The following is a 22,799-nucleotide window of genomic DNA, read 5'->3' on the forward strand; positions in this document are numbered from 1 at the left end:
CATTACTGACTCATCTTGGTAGATGTTGTTTTTGGATAGAAATTTACAATGAGTTTTGGAAGGCTGTTTAATATAGAGGTATGACTGGCTCTAATCTCCTGATACTATGGATGGTTAAGATTAGGATCTCTGAAGCTGAGAATCTTCAGTGCCAGCTCCTGAGTACTGCTCATTCAATTTTGAAAAATCCCAGTGTTGATAACTTGATCCCTAAGATAGTTAGGGATAAGTTCTAATGAAGGATCTTGGCTCAAAACATCGACTCTTTATTCCTCTCCATATATGTTGTCTGATCTGCTAAGTTCCTCCAGCATTTTGTGCTTGTTAACCTAAGATATTTTCTGCATTTTACCGAGTCTAATAATCCCCTTCCCTCATCGCTCTCCTTCACTGTTAACTGAGCCTTTCTGTGCTTTTAAACAGACCAATCCTTTTCCTGATCGAAAATCTTGTCAGTTTAGAAGCATGAACCAAACGCAGGAGGGAAAGTCCCTGAAAATAAAGACATTTTGACAACAATCACAAGTTGTGTTAAAATTACTCTAAATTTCAGTCGATCCCCTAATTCAACATTATGTACTCGTGGGATAATACATGATAAAAATAAACATGCAAGATATGAATAGAGATTGGTTACTCTAGCGCTGTGGGAACTGTGATCCGTGGAAGCAGAATCATTATGTGACGACCTGTGGAATCAATAGCCAGCAGTAATCTGGACCACTGCCATGGAGGAGGAAGCCATACTTCAGCAAAGTTTGGCTTTTATCAGTTTCTGATACCACGTTGCCTACTTTAGCCATTCATTTGGTGTTAAGTATGACATGCCATTCAGACCCAACAGTGGAGCTCAAAGACAATCTGCAAACTGTTTCACTCTCAGCAAGCATTCTCCCCCTTGCTGCATCAGCTTGAATTAAGGGCTTTGTTCCATTCCATTTCTTTACTCTTTCTCAAAATGAGGAAGGGAATGTAATTTAGAGGAAATGTTGTACCAATTTTTTCAGAGTAAATGAAAAAGCCTCGTTAGATTGTACCAATTCATTTGATTTAGTCTCTCCTTCCAGGGCTTCTGGTGGAACAATCCCGATGAACCTCAAGTCACCATTGCAGCTCCTACTACGGCAGAGCGATCCCTCAGCAAGGCATTAAAAGCGGATTTGGTTGGAACACAGACACACACGGAATTACCTTATATGGAATGGGAGAGTCGTAGTGTTCTGGAATTTCCCAGCTAAGCAACACAGAGGTCTTCATTGCAAGTTTTACTCGGAAATTTTTGGGGAAAACTGCTGAAAAAGAAAGCAAATTAAAAGAAAAGGTCCTACGACAATGCAAATACACATTAGCTTTTCTGTAAGTACACCCTGGCCAACAGGAAAAACATCAGTAGGCCATGAAGGAAATCACCTCATATTTTTTTTTTGGTGCATATTCAATTAAATCTTCCATTTGCCTCATTTGAGATACCAGAGTACAGAAGTACTACCACATACCCACCAGCAATGCATTGGTTGTCATTTGGTGGTCACCAAATGGTTTTTCCCCCAACATTGAAGTACTAGTCTGCTGGATCTGCTCAGCTGGTCAATGCTTCATCCGGCAAGCACTGAAGCAATACCAGATGTCCATGTGACCACCATGCCTCTCTGGCTAGTGGCCCGTACGTCTTCTAGAACACCTAGACTATCTGTTTATTGCTACCAGTCAGAAGTACAGAACAGCAGTCATTCCTACCTGTGTAGTTATGTTTGGAGCTTGCAGCGTACTGCCCAATGAGGACCTTCTCTACTGGGTATGACTTGCTGACCCCAAATGATGACCTTACCTGCATGAGCAATGAAGCATTCTGAAGCTACCAACAGCTTGCTTTCAGCAGACCTGACATATTTTACCTTGGGATTTGACGCAGTTGACTGTAAGTAGAGTGTACCAAGCCCAAAACTGCCCCACCGCCACCCGGGATTACAAATAGATAACCCCTACCTTGATCCAATGGCATGGTCCGATACTGAACAGCAGGACTGTAAGGACCAGGGCCTTTAATGGTGTGTGCCCTGACTTTAATGTCATAACTGGTATCCGGTTTAAGGCTGTCCAGTGTGAGGCTAGTCTGGGAGGATCTGGTGGACACTTCGGAGGGATTGCTCTGGGCACCTGCCTGTCTCCAGGAGACAGTGTATGAAGTGATGATGCCATTTCTTTCTGCCAACACTGGGGGCAGCCAGCCAAACTGAACAGATGAGGTGGTGACATTTGCCAAGTCCAGGATCTGTGGGTAGCCTTTGGGCACATCTTCTGGGAGTGTGAGCTGCTTGACATCCTCCACCCCGACACCAGCGCCATTGCGGGCTGCCAGCCTGAACACGTAGGTGGCACCTTTGTGTAAGCTGTGGGCCAAGTACTGATGTTCGTGGTCCGAGAAATCCAGGGTCGTCAGGGGCGATACGTCCGTACGCCCTAGCCGAAGCTGATAGCCAAGAAGCTGTCCAAACATCTCCGAAGGAGGCTGCCATTCTAACACGACTGTGTTCTCTTGCACTAAATGGACTGTAAGTGTGGGTCTGTTGGGAACTGAAAGGCAAAACAGAGTTTTCTTATGACATTCAGCTCATCAAGTCTATGCCAGTTTTCAGAACAATCTCACCCCCAGTGATTTTCCTTGTAATTTATCCTCTGAGTAACTTATCTCAATACTACAAGCTTAAATGTTAAAAGACAGTTATCATTTCATTTCTGTCAAACAAGAAAGCAGCTTCCAGATTGACTGCTTATTCCTCTGGAATTCTGCTGTAATGATGCAAAGGCAGTGACTCAAATTGGATCACTAGGTGAAAGGAAGTAGAGTCTGTCGAATAAATGAGGAAGGGAAAATGGATTAGCAGTGGCAAACCCCCTGGTCATTGAGGAAAAGGAGAAACTCTGGGTTAACTCTGATGGTCTCCCCTACTGAGAGCCAGGTGAAGTGATGCCAGCAATCATACCCTCAGGTAGGTGAGGGAAATATACCTCAGAACATCAAGGTTCAACAAATGTTTTCTCCCCATTGCCATCAGATTCTTGAACCGACCTGAAAAAAAAAATTAACTCTGCCTTGGATTATGTTATTCTTTCTCTCAACTTCCACTAATACTGTTATGTTTATTTTGTCGTGTAAGTTATGTGTAATTTATGCTAATCTAAGTTTATGCTAGCTTCTGTTTGACATCTTTGCAATAGACCATACTGTGCTATTTTTGCAAAACAGTAATTCTCATGCATTCACACCCTGGGTATGCCTGACTACGACAATGTACAAAGTGCTCTTAAGGAGACCTTCTAGGATGAGGTGTAACTCCCAGTGGTGATGCAGGCTGTTTAGTAGGGAATATGTTAGGCTTCATATTTCCTATTTTCTTTTCCGTTGATGTTAGTTTGGCTGGGTATCTAACAGGCATCAGTTATATAGCCATTTGCTTTCCATCACTGACATCTCCCGCATTGAATCAGCCCCAGATTGGAGCTGTATCACTGAGATCAAGTTTCTTTGTAATAGCTTTTCCCAGTTAAGCAAATTCAGTTCTGAGGTAATGACAGTTGCTGGCAGGCTGTTGTCCTGATTAACGGTGCAGTTCTATATGTAAATGAACAGCAAAGATTTTTCATTTAATTTAACGCCACACTAAGCTCAATTTGCCTGCTGTAATTTTCACAGCTCCCTTTTCATCCTTTCCGTTAATCACTATAGACCAACTAAACACAGATACATCAAAGTGGCAAAAACAAAATTAAGTTGCCAGTGGGTAAGAGTCATTAGACTACGAGGTGGATGGTTCACTTTACGTTTCAAATTTTAAAAACTTTTCTAATCAGTTTAACCCATGGGAGGAAATGAAGTTGAATAAAGTTTTAGTCTGTACTCCTTATCCATGGCTAGCCAACAGTGAGGCAGCGCTAGTGAAAGACAAAAAATGGGTGGCTGGAGTAACTCACAGGGTCAGACAGCAGCTATAGAGGGGGATGGATTGTCCACCTTTCTGTCCAAGTGAAGCGTGAATAATGCATTCTAAATAAAATACAATGGTGGTACAATGAGTGTGAAAACAGACATGTACTGATTGTACTGCTTTTCCTGTATTTTTTTATGAATTAAGTATATTGTTGAAATAAAACAAAATCTGTGCCTAAGGCCTGTAACACAGTCCACTACCTGGCGTGATCAGAGTAGATCAGACAATGTATGTAAAGATTTAACTAGGGGTTAAGTCTGTAATTTGAAGAAGGAGGGATGGTCTTAGGAAAGTCAGATGTACATTTTTCAGATTCACAGAAGAATGAATTATACATACGCCTTTCCTGTATGTCTGAGAACCAACACAACCTCTAATAATTGCATTATTCAAATAGTGCTTGTTTTAACCCTTTTGGAACTGGTACTTAGATAAGTTGAATATTGTTTAGTTGATGTATTTAGAAGCACAAGGAATGAAGAACCATAGCAGAAAAATGAAGCTAAAAAACTTACCCAGAGGTATAAAAATGTATTTCATCATAAAACATATAAATCATTCTAACTCCCACATTAGATTCCAGCCTGCATGTAATTTACTTACAGATTTCCATCTAAAAAATTAGGCATCTAAGTGTCTAATCTCAACTCCTGTCTACAGCTCATTCCTGGGAATCTGTATTTCAAGTATAAACCATCTGAGCCCTGTCATTCACTTTCCAATATTTATTGTTTAATACATAAATCATGCAAATCCTTCAAATGGATTTCAATTTGTAACTTGCTTCTGGGTTTTGCAGTCTATATAAAAATCAGCTGAGCTTCCTGATTTATACCAATTTAGAACTCATTCCTGAAATCACTCATTTCATTAACTATTTTATCTCTCTTAATCTGGATTGCATGCTGGAGCTCCACCCAGATACCCATTAATCATAGCACTTTCCATCAAATCCAAAAAACCTTGTAAAATCAAACAAAAAAAGAATGGTCCTGAGGGATCTTTTGCACTTCCTGCACAGCTTTTCTTCAGCCGAAGGAGGTGCTAAGTTGGTTATGAGAAGCATGTGGGTTGGTTACTCTATTGAACCCTATCTATGGGAAACACCCAGAACACTTTTAAATCAGAACTTGTGTTTGTGAGTTAGGTGGTACCAGAGTCAAGCAGCAAACATAATTTCTATTTACCTAGCAGCTTCCAAACTGCAAACTATCTGAACATTTACAGGAGAGCTAGCAGCCAAAACTTGACAATGGAGTGCATTAAGAGGTGAAAGGAAAGATTTAAAAAATATTCATCTCTGGGGTGTGGGCACTGGGGCGAGACTGTACTGATTGCCTATCTCTTATTGCTCTTGGAAGGTTACTGTGAACAGTCTTCCCCTGAATTCATTTCGATCCAGGTCAAAAGTTTTGTTAAAGATGTGCAGATAAAGGAGCATTTTCCAGAAGGGAAAAGGGACAGACATAGGAACCTTAGAGTTCTGAAGACTTTCAGAGCTTTGGCAGCTGATGACAGGTCCACCAATGGTGCAAGCTGTAAACTGAGGAATGCAAAATTTAAGAAAAAACAAAGTGCTAGAAGCCCTCAGCAAGTCAGGCAGCATCTAATGAAGAGTTTTTAACCAGATTTTACTTCACATTCTCAGCACCTACAGTTGTATGTTATTTTGGAAGTTCAGAAATGCTCCAGATTTGAAAGGAGTGTACAGCTAGCTAGCTTAGTAATTAGGAGTAGGTGTGGCTTCCAAGACAGACCATAGAGGGGCAAAGTGGAGAGGTTTAAAAACATGTGAGAAGAATTTTAAAACTGAGCTTTTGCTGAACCTGAGCCAATGAAAGTCAACAAGCACAAGGACGTTGTGGAAATTGGATTTGGTGTAAGTTTGAGCTTGTGTAGCAGAGTTTTGAATGATGGCCAAACAATATTGATTAAGGCTGTATTAGAATAGTCAAGACTAGATGGGGAAGTGCTGCAAATTATTTAGTCATCTGGATTGAGGGCAAGAAACTGCCTTGGTTTAAAAGGACCCCAATTCTCTCCTCTCTTTGGAATCGTTTGCTATAGGATTCTCCTTCTGTCTGAAACTGATTAACTGTACCAGGGAATGTTGCTGCAATCGTCATTTAATTCAAACAAAAGACAGCTTAATTCATCACTGATCCCTTAGCGTGCTAGTGCATCCAGAGGTGATGAATGCAAGTAGCACCAGGAAGTAAGCAGGCTAGTGTCCTGCTGCAATCACAACCCGGAGCGGAGTGCACTGAAAACCATGGAGATGCATATTGATTTCAGGAGAAATGTGTCGCCCCTCCACCCACTCATCGTCAACAACTCCACCGTTAGCATAGCTTCAACATTCAGGTTCCTGGCCATCATTGTTTCACAGGAATCCGTGTGGGAGAATCTTTATCTTCCTCATTGGCAAAAAGGCACAGTATAGGATGTACTTCTTGCAGCAGTTGGTAAAATGCCATTTTCCACAGAACATACTGGTGAAATCCTACACTGCCATTATAGAGAGCATCCTCACGTCAGCCATTACTGCCTGGTTTGGTGCAGCATCCTCCCACAATATACAAAAACTACAGCAAACTGTCACGACAGCAGAAGAGGTCATTGGCTGCCGTCCACCATCACTGCAAGACTTGTGAGTGTCCAGGATAAAGAAGCAGGCAGGCAAACTCATCACGGACATTACCCATCCAGCAAACTGCCTTTTCCAAAAGCTCCCTTCTGGAAGGCACTTATAAGGCTGTTAAAATAAAAACTTCACACCATTTTATAAGTTTCTTTCCTCAGGCAGTTAATCTGATCAACCATTCTAGTACCAACACACTCCAGCAAATTCCTAATACATGTTATTGTATATGGCAAATGAACTTGATCCTTGATCTTTGAACCTTGAACCTTAAGTTGGTCCTATCATGCACTTCTGACTGATGTGTTGTCTTTTTCTCATAATTATCGTGGCTTTGCCTTTGGTTGGTTATAGACCTAGAGTTCGTTCCCCTCCTCCTGATTCCATGAGGTCGTGTCGTATACTGCTATGTCCTACAGTTTTGGGGTATATTAGAATGATAATGTTGAATTAACCTAGAGTCATACAGAGTGGAAGCCAACAGCAAGCATCAAGCACTCAATTACATGAATCCCATTTTATTCTCCCCACATTCTCATCAACTGCCTCGACTCTACAACTTGTCTTTGCAGTGGACAATTAAATTATCACTGGCATACCTCTGGGATGTGGGAGGAAACAGGAACACAAAGAGTATATGCAAACTCCTGACTGGTAGCACCTGAGGCCAGGATCGTGCCTGGATTACTGGGGCTATGAGCCATCATTACGGACTTCTGAGGCATGCCTTCTCCTCATTACGACCATCAGAGTTACAGCAGCCGGAAGCTTTTTTAGGAATAGCTTCTTCCTACCACCACCAGATTTCTGAACAGCCCATGAGCCCATGAACACTACCTCACTTTCCCTCTTTTATGCTATTTGTTATATGTTTTATTGTAGGTTGTAGTTATTTTTTATGTTGGATGTAATAATAATCCTGATTTTGATTCTGAGGCAGTACCCCCACCAGCTGTCGCACTGTGCTGCTCCTTACTGGGCTAATTATTGAATTCTAGTCTATTGAAGTTGCAATTTCAAAACCATCTATCCTTTCTCTCAAGTCAGAATGACTTACACTTCATTGCTCTCACAACTTGCCCCATCCATTGCCCACCCCTCTCAGTGCCCACATCTCCGGTTCTAACTTGTTTCTACTTTTTCAATGTCCTGGGGCAACAGTCATTGGTACATCACTGGTTTAAGTCTCTTCAACAGAACGCACACTTTGTTGGAATATACAGACCACTTCAGTAAGTGAAAGCCAATTGTAATTTTCTTTTACGATGGTGATAGACTTTGGGACGGGGGGGTGGGGGGTGGAATTGGAAGGTGGCCAGAGGTGACTAACCAATGAGATGAAGATGAGCCGAAGTATAGGATTGAAGCAAGGGGTTCAATGGCCCACTCCTGTTCCTATGCAACCATGCAGTGAGTCAATAAGGCATGTTCAACCCTCATTCACCCACTATCCTCACACATACATTCCCAGGCAGAGTCACTGGATGGCTGTTGGAAGGGGAAGACCAACTACTTTTCCTGTTGCATTCCTTGGGAGAGGAAACTGCTGTCAAGTGCTTGTCATATCCTGGCTGTAAACACCCAGTTCAGCATAAATTGGGTGTGGCAGTGGGCATCTCCTTGGTGCACGTGATTTCCATGTTACAGGAAGGAGAAGTTGCGGAGGAGACCTACTGTATGAGAACTACTGTATGTCAGCAGCACTGAAAATTTTAGCTATGGAGAATGGGTCTTTGGTGCTATTTGGATGTGATAGCATGAGGGAAGGCTGGGGATTGACTTGATTGAGATGTGCAGTAAAACTCAGACATTCTACTGTTTAGAAATATAGCTCATCGAGGTCCTGCTCTCATACTCCCTCTAGGTTCATTGGGGCCTGGTTCCCATACTTGCCCTGTTTTCTGCATTCATTTTAAACTCAGTTTGGGGCCCCCACTCAAGAACTCCTTTAATTTGGGGATTGGTTCACTATTGTCACGTCACTGAGATAAGGTGAAAAGCTTTTGTTTGTATGCCATCTCGACCGATCATTCTGTACTTAAGTACAGTGATGTAGTACCACAGGGAAGTGATAACAGATTGCAGAGTACAGTGTTACAGATCAACTGCAGTGCAAGCAAACGAATAAAGTGCAAGCACAAACATGAGTAAATCTGCTGGAAATCCAAAGCAACACACTAAAAATGCTGTAGGAATGCAGCAGGCCAGGCAGCATCTGTGGAAAAGAGTAAACAGTCGACGTTTCGGGCCGAGACCTTTCATCAGGACCCAAATGAAGTGCAGGAATCCTGACCAGATACACTTAGAGATCAAGAGTCCATCTTTATCATTTAAGAATAAGTTTCAAGAGTCTTAACTCTGCAAGAGCTCAAGAGTTAAGCTGGCAAGAGCTCAAGAGTTAAGCTCGCTTGGTTCACTGAATAATTTATCAAACCACTGTGTAACATCCAAAAAAATGAATTAGAAGTGTGTTGCTGTGTTCATCTGAGCATGATCCAATGGTCTGGAAAATCTGCCATTCTGAAACCATCAAGAGTGTTTAGATTTGTGGTATTACACTGTTTAAGATAAGAGGCTGGGACAGAGTGAATACATTGGGGGAATTAATAATAAAGATGTATACATTTAAATGAATTGATGGAAAAATTAGAGGAGAGCTGAGGAGAAAGATTTTCATATCAGAAAGGGGTTTTGGAGTACTCTAAGTTTATGACAGTCATGGATAAGGCAGAGAGAGTTTTTTTTACCTGGGGTAGAATTGTTGATTACTAAAGGACATAGTTTTAAGGTGGAGGGGGAAAGTAAACGTATGTGGCAAGTGTTTTATTACATAATTGGGGTGTATGGGGTGTCAGGGAGGGGTAGCACCTCTGGTGGGGGAACATGTCATGTCACCTTTGGTCCCCACCTGGCACTCAGCTCTCACCTGTGGCTCCCCGTAGCTGTTTGCATGCGACAGTGGCCACACCCCGGGCAAGGGGTTCAACAAGCCGGCTAAACCAGGTGAGGGTGGCTGACGGGTCTCAAACCCTCGATGAGGTAGGGAGATGTCTATTCCAGCACGTGAAGACAGACTCCGGCAGATGGAAGGTCCAACGGTCAAGAAGGCGGTTTCTGCAAGCATCGTGGAACGTGTAGAGCACAACAAGACACAGAAGACGTCTTGGTCATCCACTGCGCCTAGTCCCATCTCCAGCCGACTAGACTCTGTCTTGCCACTGGATCCAGATGGGAAGCTGACGCTGCGCAACTCTCCCTCACTTAAATCCAAATCAAGCGCTAGTCTCGACACCATCATAATGGTCAAGGCGTCGACGATGGACAAACACATAGTGGAGGATTTCAAGAGTCATTCAGATAGGGATAAGAATGTGCAGGGAATGAAAGGATATGTATCATGTGCAGGCAGACAGGATTAATTTACATTTGCATCATGGTTAGAACAGGCATCTGTGGGTTGAAAGACCTGTTCCTGTGCTGGACTTACTATGTTTTATTTGACTGGAAGTAAGGGAGGAGGCAAAAAAAGTCATGCTTTTGAACATCGATTTCACTAACTTGTGGTAATTTCTCCCCTCTCCCCTTTTTACATTCCTCATTCTGGTTCCACTCTCACTCCTCTTCTCAGCTGTTCATCGCCTCCCTCTCGCGCCCCTCCTGCTTTCCTTTCTCCCATAGTCTGCTGTCCTCTCATATCAGATTTTTTCTTCTTCAGTCCTTTACCTCTTCTACCTCTCAACTCCCAGCTTCTTACTTCAATCCTGCTCCCCCACCCATCCACCTTTCCTTCACCTGGTCTCACCCATCACCTGCCAGCTTGCACTCTTTCCCCACCTTCTTATTCTTGCATTTTCACCCTTCCTTTCCAGTCCTGAGGAAGGGTCTTGGCCAGGAATGTCGACTGCTTATTCCCCTCCATAGATGCTGCCTGACCTGCTGAATTCCTCCAGTATTTTGTGTGTGTTGCTTAAGGTTTCCAGCATCTTTAGAATCTCTTGTGTTTATGCTTTTAAGATATGCAGGTATACCTACAAAGTTAAGGAACAAGGAAGAGATTGGCCTGGATAATTGTAGTTTTGCTCAGATTGGGTTTATGGACTCTTTCTGCTCTGTTTTTTAAATTTTATGAACATTATTTATCAGCTGAGGCTCTGGATCATCCATCAGCAGGTTCACCACTGATGCAGCTCATGGTACCACAGGACATTTGAATGTGCAGAATGAAGTCAAGCTGTGACATTGAGAGAATGGGCAGCAAATGACTACAGGAGTTCTGGAACATTAATATCCTTGGTTTAACTGCAGCTCCAATCTGTTCCTGTCACTGGCGTTTGCTGGCAAAGCATCAACCAGACAAGAGCCTGCCAGCATCTGACTGTGGACATTACCTCGACCTGTTTACCACCTCCTCCCTGCGTTGTGCAAGTCAGCACTAACGCCACAAGTGCACATTCTAGGAGGCACATCTAAATCAACACTTTGCAAATGCAATTCAGGTTGCACCTTCAGTCAGACGATATGCCAGCAAGCTATTAATGCCGGCGAGCTCTAATCACGCTGCAGGAAAAAATAACTGTCAAGGACAATGATTTGTAGTGGAGGTGTGTGCAATGGTAGAGCACTCATCTGAATATGTTCCTAACATTGGGGAGGAGGTAGGAAAGAAACAGCATGGAAACTGGTAAAGAAAATAGTTATTTTAAATCTGTTTTCTTTCCCTGTCATCTAAATTCTCCTTTACCTCTACTGATTAGAGAAACCATTTACTTTAGCACATCATGTCAATTGTCTTGGGCAACTAAATTTCTACAGCCTTCTTGTGTGTGACTTAACAAGACTGGCAGTGAAGCTTGGTAAAGCCACTGCAAAGTCTCTGTAGGGAGGAACAACAGGCTAGGTTACTGAGGGGCTGAGTCCTGAGTAACAATGCAGTGTTTAAAAGGGCAACATGACGAGGCATTGTAACAGGATGATTGGACTGATGTACAATGATTGTAGAGAAAAATATGTCCTGATTGTATCTTGTGTTTATATTTTGAATGATGCGTATCTCTGAAAAGAAGAGAATATTGGCAGTGTCGAGTCTAATCTTTCTTCACTACCATCTTTCTACACAATGTCCCAATTCATTTTAATGATTCCGGCCGGAAAATTTGCCATCTGTGACGCATGCCCCAGTTCAATATGCCACCCAAACTCATGGAAAATTGGTCAAGGTACTCGAGGGAAGCCGGGCTCCTGGCTCAGCTGCAAAAAGCTGCAGCTTCAGGGAAGAGACAGCGAACGTGCTGGCTAAATAAACAAACTGACAAGTCACACTGACTGGCAGTGCACATTGAATGAGGTGTGAAAAGTGAAAGCACTGAAAATTGTGTTTACTGGAGTGAAATCTACTCCTTAATACAGATTAAGTATTACAGCAAAGTGCCAATGTTTTACTGGAGGGTTGAGAGAAGTGGCAGCATCTGCCATGTAAACTAACATTTTATTGGGCTTAAATAATTGTTAGTATAAAGAGAATTGGTTACAGCATGGCAAATTACCAGAGATTAATGGGGAATGTTCCTTTCCCAGCTGTTCCTGTTTCTGGGCCTTTTGTAATGAGATGCCTTAATTTAAACCAAACTGGTTTGCAAGTTGAAACACTGAAAGGACATTGCTGTTGGAGTGTATGTGTTAATGTGTGGGCATGTCACTGCTTCTGCATGGGTTAATGCTTTGTGTCTGTGCATTAATGTGCATGTCTGACTATATTAGACTGTGTGCATATATGTCTGTGTGCGTTGCAGTGTGGAGAGGATCACTGTATAAAAACAATGGGTCTCACCTATTGAAAGCAGAACTGATTGTAGATTTCAGGTGAGGGAAATCGGAAGCTCACGAGCTAGTACTCATTGGACGATCAGAGGTGGAGAGGGTCAGTAGTTTTAACTACCTGGGTGTCACTATTTCAGAGGGCCCATCCTGGATCCATCAAATTGCAAAGAAAACACAACAGGACCTCTATTTCCTTAGGAGTCTGCAGAGATTCGGCATGGCATCAAAAACTTTGACAAACTTCTATAGATGTGTGGTGGAAAGTGTGCTGACTGGCTGCATTATGGGAACACCAATGCCTTTGAGCAGAAAATCCGACAAAAGGTTGTGGATTTGGCCGAGTACATCACGGGTAAATCCCTCCCAACCATTGAGCACATCTACATGAAACGCTGTTGTAGGAAAGGAGCATTCATCATCAAAGACCCAGGCCATGCTTTATTCCTCGCTGCTGCCATCAGATAGAAGGTACAGCTGCCTCAGGACTCGTAGCACCAGGTTCAGGAACAATTACTATCCCTCAAACATCAGGCTCTTGAACTAAAGAGGATAACTACACTCATCCATTGAGAGGTTCCCACAACCAATGATCTCACTTTAAGGATTCTTTATCTTGTTATTTCACGCTCTCATTATTTATTGCTATTTATTTATATTTGCATTTGCACAGTTTGTTGTCTTCTGTGCTCTTGTTCTTTCATTAATCCTGTTTACAGTTACAATTCTATAGATTTGCTGAGTATGCCCAGGGTTGCATGTGGTAACATGTATGCACTCCGATAATAAATTTTACTTTGAGCTTTGAAGTAAAACATTTCCCTTTGTGGATTGTGAGCCTTTGGAACTCTCTTCTTCAAAAGGTGTGGAAACAGAATCATTAAATACTTCTTCGAGAGTGATAGATAGAAACTTAATAAGCAAAGGGTTAAAAACCACTGGAGTGGGTGGGAATGCAGAGTTGGCATTACAATCTGATCAGCTACAATCTTATTTAATGACCCTGACGGATTCCTGCTGTAATTTATATGTTCTTTATGATTGCAGCTGAACCTAATAGGAAGTGATAGGAATGAGGTGCCTTTCTCTCCGTTGGTATCATGCGTTCAATCTTAATATCAACTGGACTAGAACAGGAATGCTCACGTAAATCTACAGGACAGGGAAAGAACCGGATAGGGCGGACATAGGGAGGATATTTTCATTAGTTGGAGAGTCTAGGATCCGAGGGCACAGCCTTAAAATAAAGGGACATGTCTATAAAAGTGAGGAGGAATTTCTTCAGCCAACAGGTGTTAAGTCTGTAGAATTTATTAATACAGAGAGCTGTGGAGGCCAAATCATTAGGAGTATTTAAGGCTAAGGTTCATAGATTCTTGATTGGTAAGGGCAAGGATGATAGGGGGAAGGTGGAAGAATGGGGGCTGAAGAAAAATCAGCCACGATTGAATGATGGGGCAGAATTGATGGGCTGAATGGCCTAATTTGCTCATATCTTATACTATGATTCTGATGGGCTGAATGGCCCACAGTGTAGAGTTGGAGATTAAAGATCCGCATTTAATACAGGCTGCAGACGGATGTGCTACCAATACTTAGCGAGCAGTGTGCCCAGCTTTTCCCTGACAGTTTGTTACCGGACCTGCTTGTTCCCACCTGCTGCCCTGTGTCTCCCCGTGATTATTATCTGGAGATGTCCGCACCTGTGAAATCCACACATCAGTATTTGCCAGACGTAGCAAGGCAATGTGTTCTTGTTCCATTAGTTTGCAACGTGCGAAAACTGTGAGAACTGCTGCAGTGAATCGACCAGACCTACCTAGGATCTGACAGCATCACGAGGCATCCTGAGGGAGCGGTGGGAGTTGGGGGGTGGCGATCAGGTTATGGATGAAAGCCAGCAAACAGTGAGGTAAGTGTTTCTGCTACTGCTGAAGGCTGATGGCATAAAATGATTTGAATTAATTGGCTCCATGCCAATTAGTGGCCAACACAGCAGGTGGGATAATGTCTGTCAGCTGGAAATTATCATTAACAGTTCTAACTGGTGACTGCTAAATATACTGTTATGAGATTCTTCTGTCCACTGTTTTAATGCAGGCAGTAATCTGTTTATTTTAACTGGCTGAGTGCTGCTATTAAAAAAAAACTCATCAGTTGAGCATCAAGTAAGTGTATTAGGCATACATCAACTAACATCAGGCAGTGATTTCATGGGTAATGTTCCTTTACTTGATGCTGAAAGATCTTCAGCCTGCATTCTAAAACTGTAATATCCAATGTCATCTCTCTCTCCACTCTATTAAAGTGACCTGTTTGCTCCTGTGGAATATTTGCAAGCTGTGACACAGCGACTCTCTTTCACAGCTCTATAAATCATAAGGATTCACTACTCACTTGCATTATGCACATGTGAACAGCTGTCCACCTATCAATCCTACATTCCTATGGATTTTGCCAGCAGCAAACAAAATTGCAAGCTACTTGCTTATCACTCTTCCCCAAATATCTGCCCACCAACTCAATGACTCCCGGTTTATTTATAGTGGATCGATACAGTGGACTCCTCCCTGATTTATTAATAAGCAGGTAAACTGTGGCATGCTACAATTATCACTCCAAATCTAGAAATAGGACAGGATGAACCTGCCTCTCTCCAGCCTAAACAATAGAAAGGTTATGTCATTCGTCAAGAAAGGTTGATGAGCAAATATCCCTTCTTGAAAGACAATTGCAGGGCAATAATTTCCTTTGTAGTAACTGCTCCTGGGAAAGAAATGCAGAATTTAATTTAAGGTAGAAAATGATGAAGTGTTCTCTATTTCCTTCTCCCTCTGACTTGACTCATCAGTGATATTCATCCATCCCAACCTCAATAGCTTGACTCCTATTTTTCTCTCAGGCATTTAGCAATTGTGCATAGCAACAGATTTCAGACAATAAGCTGGAAAAAGTGCAGAGAAGATTGAAGAAGATGTTGCCAGGACTTGAGGGACTGAGTCACACAGAGAGGTTGAGCAGGTAGGGACTTTACTCAATGTAATGGGGAATGAGCCGACCATTATAAAGGCGTATAAAATCATGAGGGGCATAGACAGGATAAATACTCACACTTTCCTGCAGGATTGGGGAATCAAGAACTAGAGAGCATGGGTTTAAGGTGGGGGGGGGGGAGAGATTTAATAGGAACCTTAGGGCAACATTTTTATCTGTGGTCAGTATGTGGAATGAGCAACCAGGCAAAGAGGTTGAGGAAGGGACATCAACAATATTTAGAAGGAAAGGGATATGGGCCAAACATGGGCAAATGGGACTAGGTTAGACGGGAATCTTCATTGGCAAGCCCTCAACTTCACTTGCCCCGTTACTGAACTGTTCTCCAACCTATGGACTCACCCTCAAGGACTCTTCATCTCATGTTCTCGATATATATATATATGTGTATGTATGTACAGTATGTGTTTATCTATCTATTTATTTTTTCCCTTTTTTCTTTCTTTTTGTATTTTCACAGCTTGTGTTTTTTACACACTATTGGTGTAATCCTTTATTGATTCTGTTATGGTTATTGGATTTATTAAGTATGCCCGCAAGAAAATAAATCTCAGGGTTCTATATGGTGACAGGTACATATGTACTTTGATAATAAATTTACTTTGAACTTTGAAATAGTCAGGCTGAAGGGCTCGTTTCTGTGTTGCATGACTATATAGCTCTTTAATCGCAGGAATGTCTGTTGATCAAAATAATTCATACTATAAATTGGTGAATGGGTTAAGGCAGAATATGATTGAACCAAGTAGGGAAAGAACCCAGGTTCAAATAGACCAATCTCAGCACACTGCTGCCATCTGGGATGATGGTAACTGCAGTACAATCAGCCTTAAAACCACCAGGAAAAGCATGATAAAATCAGCTGCTGATCCTCAACATTGTCTCGGGTGAATGTACAAAACACCAACAAGACCAAGGCAGCTCTTCATGGGAGAATACCTTGAGAGCATCAGCAGGTGAAGCTCAGACAACGTCACCAAGGAATGCAGAACAAAAAAAAATGGAAAATAAGATGCACACTGAAAAAGCTAGAGGAGGGCTGGCTGGTGGCGCAATGACATCAGCGCCGGACCCGGGAGCGGAGGTTCCCGGGTTCGAAACCAGTCGGGTCCGCTCCCGAGTACGCTTTCCATCCATGCCGGGTTGAGTGTCGAGATTGCAACTCCACCTCGTAAAATAAAGGGAAAATACTGGGAAAATGTCTGTGTGGGGAGTGGCGTGCCACACAGTCTCTCTCTCTCTCGTTCCGCGCCTTGTAAAAAGCCATGAAAAAAAACCCATCATAACGGACGCACACGCACAGACTCGCACGTGTGCAGGCACACGCAAAAAAAAAAGCTAGAGGAACTTAACAGGTCAATCGGCATCTATGGAGATGATGTTTCAGATTGCGATCCTTCATCTGGTGCACTGATGCTGCCTGACCTGCTGGTTCCTCCAGCAGATAGCTTGTTACTCTAGATTCCAACATCTGCTCTCTCACAGACACACACGGGATTCTGCAGATGCTGGAAATCTGGATCAATCCAAACAAAATGCTGGGGGAAGTCAGCAAATCAGGCCGCATCTATGGAGGAAAATTAACATTCCCGGACTGAAAAGGAAAGGGGAAGAGGCCAGAATAAGAGGGAAGAGTACAAGTTAATGAGTGGTAGGTAAGACCAGGGGAGGGGGAGAGTGGGTGGTGGGGCTGTTGATGAAAAGCTGGGAGGTGGAAGGTGAACAAAGTAAAGGACTGAAGAAAAAGAAATCTGACAGGAGAGGACAGTGGACCATGAGACAAAGGGAAGGAAGTGGCACCTGCAGTTGCTTCCACCCCACCCCATCCCTCGCAGGAAAATAAGATGTTCAGTGCAAATGGAACCCATTTATGATGCCTTTTCTGCTTCAAGTCAAATACCATGGCAGGAGACTGACCTGACCCTTTGGTGACCACCAACTTGGACCTGCTGCGCACACCATCGCCTTTTGTCGTGTAGGCTGCCACAGTGATGGAGTATGTTGTTTCTGGCTGCAGCCCAGAGATGATCATCTCCTATCAATAGAAACACATCGCTTCAGCTCGGAACATAACAGGAATCCAATTTAGTCACATTGGATGAATTTAAAACATCCCACGCACAAAATGAACACCTTTAAACTATAGAATGCAAAAAGGTGAAAATAAAGATTCAGAGAAGACCCTTCCACATGGGCACTAATCCAGACGGCAAATCAGAACCTGCCTAATATTGGTTGGTGAATTCTATTAAAATTACTTCAGACAAGGGCTATGTCCACCACTGAGTAGAGCTAGTTCTCATGAAACCCATTTTTAAACCAATTAGGCAAGGTGCCAAAAGGAAGAGTTCTGAGGCATCTGCGGTGGCTTTGACTGGAAAGACACACATTTGAGTGATTGGTTTACTCCCGCTTTCCTGTGCATGGAATGCCAGGTGGAATAGACTGGAAACCTTGAGTAGAGACTTGAAATGCTGGGACCACCAAGATATACAGGATAGAAGGACAGCTGGACATATATACACCTCTGCAAGTCTTAGCTCTTCAAGCCTTCATCATATTTAGAATCATGAAGGAGAGATTTCTGTCTCCACCGTCCTTCAAAACAGTGAGTCCCAGATATTTACCACATGTTCATTCGGTTAGTTTATCAACATTCCTCTAATTATTTCAAATCTCATATTATGAAATCTCATCTCTCTGGTATCAAAGTCTCATTATCTTGTACACCAGAGTTAAATCTCCCCTCTGTCTCCTTTATTCTGAAGTAAACAACCCCAGCCCAAGCTGTTGTGAAAATACTGGGACTAAATACTATAAAAGGAGACCCATCCCTTCCCAAAAGAAAACAAAACACAGCAAACAGCAAGCTTCTAGCCCATGCAAAATCGGTAAGCAAACAATTATGACTTTCTGTACAGCGAGCAACAGGACTCTGCAGGAGGTGAATAACAAGGGAGCAGAGGAGTAGGACGTTTACTCACATATTCTGCAGTGTCGTCAGTCTCCCACTGAGCAACAGGAGGACAGCAAGAAAAAGAGGAAAAAAAACAAATAGAATCAAGGATGAAAGAAGAACTCTGAGGCATCTATGCCAGTTTTCATTACTGCATATAAGAACACACAGACCTTGAGGATTCATAATGGAAAGCAGACACCATGATGAAAAGTCAGACTCTTAAGGGAGGGGGGTCGAGCCATTATATCAGAATGAAAATCAGAAACAACACTGCAGACTCTGGAAACCCGAGATAAAAGCAGAAAATGCTGTAAGCACTCAGCAGGACAGTCAGCATCCGTGAAGAGAGAAACAATCAATATTTTAGCTCTGAGGTTTTGTCCACTCTAGGAAAGAGAACAAAGTTGTTTTCCAGTTGCAGGGGGCTGGGTAAAATTATCAGCAGCTGAAAATTAACATCTTTTTCTCTCTTTCTCAGCTGTAATGAAAGGTCAAAGCCTGTAATATTAATTGTTTTCTTCTACATGGATACTGTGAGACCTGCTGAGGGTTTCTGGCTTTTTCTGCTTTTATTTCAGTGTATTGGAACTCAGTCTGGGCTTGGCCACAGGTTGAAATCCTGGTCAGACAGCCAAGGCTAAGGGCTTCTTCCAAGAACTTTAGGGATGAAACTGATCTTCAACAATGGCTCAAAACAGGGAACAACTATTCAAAATACAATATGGAAGGAGGTGAGTTGCGATTTTCTGTTATTGGAACTTAATTTCAGCTGCTTGGTTGATACTTCCCCAAGAGCGATGAGTATGTAGAAGGTGTTGCTGGCCTGGTAGCAATCACTTCGAAGAGTTCTCCTTTTTTGCTCCTGCTCCCCATGCAGTATACAATTGCATTTTGTCTTCTAGCCATGCTGACAAACCTTGGCCCATGGAGAATATTACCAGGTATATAGTTATGGAAACTTCAATAGGGGATGTAATGGTGATGGGGGTGAATATCTGGGATATTGAATTTCGGGCTGGGAGGAGAGGCAGAACGGATTCCAGTTCTGGCAAGCATGGACTTGTGTAAGTGGCACACTACCATGTGCTCTTCATAAGTAGGTCCACACACAGACATTCATTTACACAGGTGGTCACTCTCAGTCATGCTACTACAAATATATATATATAATCACAAGTGTCCCCACATATTTTCAACTGAGACCACTCAATAATAATGAGGTATAGGCTGATATTTCTAAATAACCATCCCCAAAAGATGACACCTTTCCCCTATTGTTATCGTTGCCGAGGCTAATCAAATCTACGTGCACGGACAGTTTCCATGAATGGTTTGTTTCCATATCCACGGTCAAGTTGATGAGAGTGATGCCAGGATCGGACACCTACAGCAATGGAGAAAGGCTGAACAGAGCTTTGCAATGGCACAGCAGATCGGGCAGGTGCTGGACAGCTCCAGTGACCTGGGTTTGATTCTGACCTTGTGTACTGTCCAGATAGCATTCACAGATTAACTCTGTGACAACATGCTTTTCCACACAGGTGCTCCAGTTTCCCTCCACATCCATAAGATGTGCTGATTGGTAGATTAACTGTCAGCTGTAAATTACCCCTCACACAGGAAGAGAGGCACCTGAGGGAGAACAGATGACAGGGAGATAAGTGGGGTAATCGGAGTGATAGCATTTCTCGGAGAGTTGCTATGAACCGTTTATGCTGTGAGGAAATAGGTTGGGATGGTGTTCTTTAGGATGGAGGAAACTGATGGGAGATTTCATTGAGATGTATAAAATCATGAGGGATGTGGAAAAAATAGCAAGGACTTGTTTCCCTTAGTGTAGATTTAAATATTGGGTAGAAGGACTAGAAGACCTTCTAGGTCTAGAGGACTGGAAGTCTTTTTTTCCCACCCAGAAGGTGGTAGAGGAGTGCTGAAAACCCATAACCTATAGGGTGTTGGCCTGACTGCTTTTCCTTTACCAGCATAGGCACATTGGGCAGAAAGGCCTCCTTCGGTGCCACAGGCTTTCCATAATTCTACTATCAGTTTGTGGACCTTTACCTGGAAAAGAGATTAAATTGAAAGCTTTAATATGGTTTGAAAGGTTGTGTTGTGAGACCATCTGTGACATTAGATACACTTAGGAAGAGGTCCACAATAAATGAATGCCTCCCCTTTTAAGTTTAAATCAAGTACCTGAGGAACATTTTCATATGGAACACTAAGACAGGTTGAACATATAGAATGAAACTGGTACAATTGTAAATTAGTTTGGTGTACGTGAGAGAGAAGAAAACTAAGGGATATGAAGGCCAGAAAACCTGCACCATAAATCTGAGGGATTCGATGTAATTTAGTAGGCAGATACTGACACAGGGATATTGACAACAAACAGCTGACTCCGACAGCACAAAGGTGCCTAAGAAATGCAGCTTTTAAAGCCCGTACATTAGGTTCTTGAAAAACTGGAGATAGAAATCACCAATCTGCAAGGCTATAGCATGGCCCATTTAATCATTCATTTAGTGATTAAATCTAAACCAAACAATACACGACATTCCACACAAACAGCATTACACACAAATGATTAGATTTTGTCTGCAGCTGGAGTTCACATTCAATTGATTACATTTAGTGTGATGACCATTTAACCATATGCTAGCATAATTTTACGCTGAATCGCCTGTCCGCACCTGAAGAAATTCACAAATTGCAGTACAGAGGTGTAGATATAGAGCTGCAGGAAAGGAGTTTGGTCCATGCAGTAGAAGAGAATAGAGAATGGTGTGGTTTATTCAAAGGTATATCATAGGAAAGAATGAAGAAGTGGCTTGATTCATAGGAATTCTACATGGTCGACAGGTCCAGGCTCTTTATCACTTGTGGTATAGTGGGTAACGCAGACAGAAAATGACGAATTCAAATCCCACTCCAGAGACTTCAATGCACAAATCTAGCCTACGTTAATATAGTCCTTAGTGAACATTGATCTCCTGGGGGAGACTTGCTCTGGTTGAGCTGTTCAAAATGAGTTACCACCTCACCTCTGATATGTCTATCCACGGCCTCCTCTACTATAAAGATGAAGCCACACTCAGGTTGGAGGAACAACACCTTATATTCCGTCTGGGTAGCCTCCAACCTGATGGCATGAACATTGACTTCTCTAACTTCCGCTAATGCCCCACCTCCCCCTTGTACCCCATCCGTTATTTATTTATATACACACATTCTTTCTCTCTCTCTCCTTTTTCTCCCTCTGTCCCTCTGACTATATCCCTTGCCAATCCTCTGGGTTTCCCCCCCCCTCCTTTTCCTTCTCCTTGGGCCTCCTGTCCCATGATCCTCTCATATCCCTTTTGCCAATAACTGTCCAGCTCTTGGCTCCATCCCTCCCCCTCCTGTCTTCTCCTATCATTTTGGATCTCCCCCTCCCCCTCCCACTTTCAAATCTCTTACTAGCTCTTCCTTCAGTTAGTCCTGACGAAGGGTCTCGGCCCGAAATGTCAACTGTACCTCTTCCTAGAGATGCTGCCTGGCCTGCTACATTCACCAGCAACTTTGATGTGTGCTGCTTGAATTTCCAGCATCTGCAGAATTCCTCGTGTTTACCACCTCACTGTCCATTTCGAACAACAGGCAAGTTATTCCTAGTGATCTGGCCAGACAGAACCTCTTCCTCAGTTAAAACCTAAACAGACTCCCATCCCATTATCACACTGCTGTTAAACTGAGTATGTATTTTAGTGATCTATTCAAGGTGTAGGCATCCCCTAGGTGCCGGCCCCCTAGGCCTGAGTCGATGTTGTAGTAGCATCACTGACAAAGCCATTGTTTATAGTCCATCCCCAACTGGACTGGAGACAGTAGTGGCAAGCCATCTTCTTCTACCACTGCAATCTTCTAGTCAAAGTGTTCCCAGAGTTCCAGGATTTAGATCCAGAGATGATGGTGGAGCAGTGAATATTTCCTAGTTAGGGTGGTGCTTGACCTAAAGGGCAACCTGCTGGTGTCGGTATTCTCATGCACCTTCCACCATTGTCCTTCTTGATAGAAGAGTTCGTATGTTTTGTTCAGCATAGTCCAGACAAGTAACTTCAATCGCTTTCCTGGATGATCCACACTGTATCCATGAAGCACCTGCCGTGGCCAGGATTACTGGAATGTCAGTCAAGTAGATTGCAGTGTTCTGGATGGTGTTGAGGTCCCTTGATGTTGTTGACACTGTACTCAAACAGCGAAGTGAAGATGATTTTATTACTCTGTGCTTTGCAATCAGTGAATTTTGGGTATACAAAGTGAGTGATTCACTGTTCTATGAACTGCTGCTGCAGCTTCAGTA

At 42.8% G+C, this 22,799-nt stretch overlaps 1 protein-coding gene across 12 annotated transcripts in view; it reads right to left on the reverse strand.

Annotated features, from left to right (window-relative positions):
• LOC134337298 (receptor-type tyrosine-protein phosphatase S-like) overlaps positions 1-22,799 on the reverse strand; it is a 513,177-nt gene that overhangs the window by 113,054 nt on the left and 377,324 nt on the right. For 2 of the 12 annotated variants that reach the window (XM_063032180.1, XM_063032175.1), the window contains exons 13-16: positions 18,483-18,509; positions 17,416-17,533; positions 1,987-2,574; positions 1,192-1,289 (exon numbers count right to left, since the gene is read on the reverse strand). In XM_063032180.1, coding sequence (XP_062888250.1) covers positions 1,192-1,289; positions 1,987-2,574; positions 17,416-17,533; positions 18,483-18,509 — 831 coding nt within the window. Of the gene's footprint in view, positions 1-1,191; positions 1,293-1,986; positions 2,575-17,415; positions 17,534-18,482; positions 18,510-22,799 lie in introns of all 12 variants that reach the window. The other 10 variants (XM_063032179.1, XM_063032174.1, XM_063032181.1 and 7 more) reach the window with 5 other exon arrangements.

The sequence above is a fragment of the Mobula hypostoma genome, chromosome 24, assembly GCF_963921235.1.
Source record: "Mobula hypostoma chromosome 24, sMobHyp1.1, whole genome shotgun sequence".
In the NCBI taxonomy this organism is placed as follows: domain Eukaryota; kingdom Metazoa; phylum Chordata; class Chondrichthyes; order Myliobatiformes; family Myliobatidae; genus Mobula; species Mobula hypostoma.